Source organism: Cebus imitator, unplaced genomic scaffold (genome assembly GCF_001604975.1).
Source record: "Cebus imitator isolate Cc_AM_T3 unplaced genomic scaffold, Cebus_imitator-1.0 Scaffold432, whole genome shotgun sequence".
NCBI lineage: Eukaryota > Metazoa > Chordata > Mammalia > Primates > Cebidae > Cebus > Cebus imitator.
This window is the reverse complement of record NW_016107747.1, coordinates 1,306,206-1,312,793: the sequence shown is the minus strand read 5'-3', so window position 1 is coordinate 1,312,793 and position 6,588 is coordinate 1,306,206. Positions and strand designations below refer to the sequence as shown.

At 39.9% G+C, this 6,588-nt stretch overlaps 1 protein-coding gene across 5 annotated transcripts in view; it reads right to left on the bottom strand.

The window, feature by feature from the left end:
- NEK11 (NIMA related kinase 11) overlaps positions 1 to 6,588 on the bottom strand; it is a 314,403-nt gene that overhangs the window by 74,476 nt on the left and 233,339 nt on the right. For all 5 annotated transcript variants that reach the window (XM_017510167.2, XM_037731926.1, XM_037731928.1 and 2 more), the window contains one exon: positions 3,681 to 3,777. In XM_017510167.2, the coding sequence (XP_017365656.1) occupies positions 3,681 to 3,777 (97 nt within the window). The remainder of the gene's footprint in view (positions 1 to 3,680; positions 3,778 to 6,588) is intronic.

Sequence of the window (6,588 nt, the reverse complement as noted above, 5' to 3'; positions counted from 1 at the left end):
GGTGGGGGGTGGGAAGCTGGGGAGAGATAGCAAGGGGAGAAATGCCAGATGTAGGTGATGGGGAGGAAGGCAGCAAATCACACTGCCACGTGTGTTCCTATGCAACAATTCTGCATGTTCTTCACATGTACCCCAAAACCTAAAATGCAATAAAATAAATAAATGGGGAAAATAAATGTCTGTTCATATCCTTTGCCCACTTTTTGACAGGGTTATTTGTCTTTTTCTTGTAAATGTGTTTAAGTTCTTTGTAGATTCTGGATATTAGCCCTTTGTCAGATGGATAGATTGCAAAAAATTTTTCCCATTCTGTTAGTTGCCAGTTGACTCTAATGATTGTTTCTCTTGCTGTGCGGAAGCTGTGGAGTTTGATTAGGTCCCATTTGTCTATTTTGGCTTTTGTTGCCAATGCTTTTAGTGTTTTAGACATGAAGTCCTTGCCTATGCCTGTGTCCTGAACAGGGAGGGGAGTATCACACCCTGGGGTCTGTTGGGGGTGGGGCTAGGGGAAAGGACAGTGGGGGATGGGGAGGTTGGGGAGGGATAACATGGGGAGAAATGCCAGATACAGGTGATGGGGTGATGCAGGCAGCAAACCACATTGCCATGTATGTACCTATGCAACAATCCTGCATGATCTGCCCATGTACCCCAGAACGTAAAGTACACTTAATAATAATAAATTTTAAAAAGAAGATACACAAAGGACAATTACTAGAATAAATTTTATAGTATTGCATGTCTATATCAGTGAAATAAAGATAATTAAGACATTCCATAGAAAAGACATAGAGAAAGGCTTGGAGCTAATAACAGCACTTAAAAGTCACTCTTTCTATCCATCCTCCCAAAAACCATTCAAATAGAAGTGAGTAAATAAATAAATTACACATTTGTGCATCACTGAAAGACAGATAACACTATATAATGAAAGCTGACTATAGGTAGAGAAATATTTTTTAGAAGAAAAGAACTGAATTTCAAAATGCCATAATTCCATGTGTGTAAAGTCTGAAGAGAAAGCTTAGAAAAGAGTAAAGGGAAATAGAAACCCTGCTAGTGAGTCACTACTGTGGCTCTGCTGTCAACAAAGACTATCACCCAAATGACGAAGATGACATACATACAGGTCTGTAGATCCAACGGTAGCTGATCAAGGTAGCCCATTCTTGACACCCAAGTGAACTCAAATGATATCAACAGAGCACCTCAGTCAAGTCACTTATTCACAAGGATTGCTTATTGTGGGATGTCACTGAATTTAAGAGTATTTCTTTTTATCAATAAATAACTGATGCTTGAAAAAAAAGTTCAGAACACACAATAGCTCCTATAGGCTACCACCAAAAGTGTATAACCTGAAGCTCATGATGAAGAAACACTAGACAAACTAACAGTAAGAAATATCTTACAAAACAACTGGCCTGCACTCTTCAAAGATGTCAGTGTCATGAAAGACACAGAATGACTGAGGAACCATTCCAGGGTAAATACACCAAAGAGACATAACAACTGAGTGTAATGTGTGATCCTGGCTTGTAACCTAAATCAGAAAGACAATTGCTATAGTGGGTATTATTGGGATAATCAATGAAATCTGAATAAGGGTTTGTATGTTAAACAGTAGTATGCTTTGATGTGAAATTTCCTAAATTCAGTCATCATACTGTGGTTATATCAGGGAATGTTCTTGTTTTTAGAAGCTACACATTTAAATATTTGGGGATGAAGAATCATGATACATGGAATCTATTCTGAAATGAATCAGTAATAATAATTTATAAGTGTATATGTGTATACATATATTATAAAGATAGATATAAAGAAAAATTACAAACACGGGGCAAAATATTAACTGGTAAATCTAGATGAAGTCTATACTGGTAAATACAGAAGTGAACGTCTTGCTCACACCCGGCGCCTTCCCAGAGTGGCCCACAAAGGGCTACAAAGGCCCTCTTGTTCCAACTCAGGGCAGTTCTGCAGGGCCGTCCAGCCCTAGAACTTCCTGTGTGGTTGACAGAGGCCTCTAGTGACCCATGTCACAACTTGACTTCTTCCTGACCAGTCTGCTTCCTTCCTCCTCCTTTCTAGAGGTGGTGGTCTCCAGAAGACTCCCTCACAAACCTCATCCTACACATTAATCTCTATCTCTGAGTATGCTTCCTGGGTATCCAGCAGTGGCAATTAATATGACCGTTTTACAGATGAAAAAACTGAATCTTAGAAAATCACTTGCCAAAGGTTAGACAACTATTTATTAGTGGAGCCAAGACTCAGACACCAAATCTGCTGACCTCCAGCTTCTCCTCCTTTCTCTTTACCTCTCCAAATTATATCCCTCTGTGAATGCCAAGGTGAAGGCTAAGTCCCTGCTTCTCTCAGAGGCGTCTCAACTTCCCCTTTCTGACCTTAGAGCTCTCATCATCTGTTTGGTTTGGCTCATGGCCATGGTCCCATTTGGGAAATTTTCTTAAGCATCACTTCATATTACATAACTATTATATTGTCACTTAACATTTTACATTTGAAGTTTTGTATGTTCTCTACATTATAATCTCTATGGAGACAAATGTCATTAATTGTTCTTCTTGGCATCCCAATAGTTGCCATCCATAAGCCGAGCATACAGTATATCAGTGTGCAGAGAAAGAACAGCAAGATTTCCTCTCTCTGGCCGGCTTCTAAGACTTTGAAACTGAGAAAACACAACATGCTCAAAAGATACGCAGCTCTACAGCCTTGATCTCCTTTTTGTCTTTTCCAGAATGGCATAGGGACTCACAATATCAAATATAAAAGGATGCAGGTTATTCCAGTAGAGGAGCAATACCATCCATGGGAGAGTAACCCAAACTGCATTAGCCCGCATTAAAAATGTGAGCCAGAAAGTACTTGGTCAATTACAGTCAAGCAACAAGGAGAAAAACAACACATTAGAAATAAAATCATTAGAATGCATCTTGGCCAATTAATTTGGCAAAATACTTTCAATTTAATTATTTAAAACACTTCATAATATGCTAGGAAATGGGGTATTGTGTACTTTGCAAAAGTAATGAAGCCTTAGATCAAAAATTCGACACTACATTGTTAACTTTTATGGGAGAGATAAGCAAACCACTTTGCTTCTCTTTAAAGACTATCAACTGAGAAATTAGCAATGCCTTCTATATTATCTCCTCCAAGCAAGAAGAGGTGGAGGCAGTTTCCCTCTACAGAGGGAAAGATTAATCCAATTTCTGGGATTACTTCCAATTTCTGGGAATCGCTTCTTGACATGGTAATTATGTTAATACATGACCACTCTGGTATAGGTAGGACTAGAAAACAATAAATACATAAACATATTAACAGCTGTAGGCTTGGAAATCATTTTCAGTATTTTTTTCTCCTTTGCTTTCAAACATTAGCATGGATGAGAATATGCTGTGCTGCAAGAATACTATAAGCGCAAATCAACTGAAAAATAATTCTTGCCAAACTTCCCTAACTATTCAACCAGCATCAATACAAGAAGCAGATTTTAGAGAGGAGTTTCTAAGTTGGACCATCTTAGTCCCAGGTATTTTGCTACAGCAGCACAAATGGACTAAGACAGTATCACATGACTGGGTCACACACTGGTCAATATGCTTTAACACTGCACCTTCCTAGGGGGCAGACAACACGCTACTTACTCCCTCATGCGTTTCATCTTGGTCCTGGCCATTGCACTGTTGAAAATTGTTGGTCCTGGGGACATGTCTGCAGCCATGCTGGTGATGGTCTTTGTGTCTGGGGACATGCCTGCAGCCATGCTGGTGATGGTCTTTGTGTCTGAAAAATCAATGCAAAGCTCTCATTGACTTCATCAGCAATCCTGCAACTTCGAGGCAATGTTCAAGGGCAATCAGAAAACAGAAGTTAATCCACCTTTGCCACATGGTAATGCTACATTAATGAATTCAATTACAACATGCACATTAAGATTTATTCCCAATGACAAGATTATTTACAGTTTTACTATGCACAAGGCATTCCAGGACAAAGCCTCTCTCACAAATGATTGTTTAAACAAAACACCGTTGTTTAAAAGATGAGCTTTTTATCCTAGAAAACTCAGGGGGAAATGTATCTACAGAAAAGCAAGTGCTCCTGAGGACCTTTTGGCCGTCTCTTTCAGCAGATATGGATGTTTGACTAAATGACTAGGAGTTTTTTCAATAAGCTCAGTTATTAAAAAAAAAAAAAAAAAAAAAAGAAAGAAAGAAGAAGAAGAAGCTAAAACTGGCCCATTAGCAAGAGCCCAGGGCAATCCATAGAGCTGGATTTACAATTTGGCTTCTGTGCTGCTCTTTCCTCCCTGGAACTGGGGCCAAGTTCTCCCTGTGCACTTCCTTGGATCTCTCATAAGGTGCTTCACACCCATTGGTACAAGACTGCCCACTCTAATGATCATTTATAAATTATATCCATGCAGTTGCAATGTCAGAGAGAAGAGACTCATGTTATGAAATTCCCTTTCTTTTCTCAACAGATTTCACCTAACATCTGCCTGCCTGACTTAGGGACCCAGTAAAGAAGCAAGGTGGAATCCCCATTTGATATATCAGTAAAGTTTTTTCTTCTATTTTCTAAATATGAAAAGTTAAGTGCAAATTCTAATGTGTCTCACATACACTCTCCTTTTGCACTACCTGTTGAGGCATGAATCCCACTTTGAACTTCTTGCTCTTATAGATATAATTGACCTAAATATTCTCCAGCTTAATTCTTTGCCAAAGTCTCTGATCTTTCCTTAGACTAAATCCTTAGATATAAAAATACTGGATTAACAGGTACAAACTTTGTAAAGAGCATCATCCAGATCAACACTGTGTTGCTCACAGTAAGTTCACTAGTCATGCCTTCATGATAAAAACACAAGTACCAGTGACTGATTGCTTTTCTTTCTCTCACTCCTGGAGACTACCCCTTCCACACCTGGAGAGGAAAACTGCCCCATCCCTCACTGCAACTTTCTGTCAGCTCCAACCTTCCCACTAGCTCTGGCCAGGACAGATACTTTTCCCCAGGGAAGTTTGGGGAGTGGGCAAGAGGAAGGCATAGAAGTTTATTTCATATTCCTGTTGGTTGCTTTTTACAATAATCTTTCCTAGAACCTGAAAGGTTACCAAAACAACACCAACCATACCATACCAAAACACTCACATGCAGGCTTAAAAATCAGTTCTGCCAAGAATAAAAATAAGGTGCTCCTTTCCCATCTTTTCCAGAGCGAGCAAGTTCTGAAGATTTATGCAAACAAAGGTCAAAGCAATTTCCAGGAGAGCTGCAATTTGTTTTAAGCTGGCTACTGTTCCTCTCAACAAGGCACTCAGCGCTGCTAGGAAAGATGCTAAGCCTTAAGCCCAAGGGTAGAAAACAGGGCAAGTATGATTTCAAGCAACAGGAATGGCAAAGCTTGGTGCTCAGAGCAATTCCCTTTTCAGTGTTTCTTATGGGCCAGCTTACTTTCTCTCTGCATCCCATCTTCCAACATAAACAGTTTATGTCAAAGGAAAGGACAATCACAATAAAAATAATTGGTGCTAGAAACACAGATGTCCTCCAATAGGTCACTGAATCCCAGAGTGTGTTCTAGACCACTGCTTCTCAAACTTTAATGTCACACAAATCATCCAGGGATCTTGTTAAAATGCAGATTCTTCTTTAGTAGGTTTGGGTAGGACTTGGGATTCTGCAGTTTCCATAAGTTCCCAGGTGATACCAATGCTGCTGGTCCTCCAACCACGCTCTGAGTAGTAAGGCTCTAGAGAGGCCAGCTACAAAATTTGTGAGGTCCAGTGCTAAATGACAATGCAGAAATCCTTGTTCAAGAAACAAGAGGATAGCTTGTTTTTTTGGGGGGTCTGCATTTCTCTTTGGACCTGTCATTGTGCTTTTTGTTGGGTATTTAAATGCCATTCTCCCCCAGGATCTAGGACAGATACTCTCCAAGGGAGTGCAGACACTTACAGGGACCTGGCAGTCTTACCTCACCCCAACCTTTCCCCACTATTACCTAGGACCCCACTGGGAATGGAGGGTTGCAGTGGTTATGGGGTGGGGATTAAGGAATAGGTGGCAGAGGAATCTTCCCAGGTAGATGTCTTAAAGGCAAGAAGCACATGAGCAAGGCTTTAAGCCCTGGGCCTGTGTTCCATTGTCCTACCTGCTTCCACTCATAGAACACAAATTCAAAGATAAAATTTGTGAAACCCCATATGTAGGCTCCTTTCTGAACCTGGGGCCCTGGGTAACCACACTCGTCTCATGTCCATGAATTCCTGGTTCTAGAGCTCTGCTTTCTTGAATCTTTGCTTTCTGAAAAAAAAGCTGAATCCTTAATCCCAATGTTAATTTTTTAAAACTAATTTTGCCCTTATTAAAATACTAGTAAGTCAAATGCAATAACATGAAAAAAGGATAGCACACCTTTCTTCCTAAGATCAGAAACAAGACAAGAATGTCTTCTCTTGCCACTTTTATGTAACACTGTAGTACAGGTTAAAGACAGGGAAATTAGGCAAGAGAAAGAAATAAAAGGCATCCAAATAGAAAAAA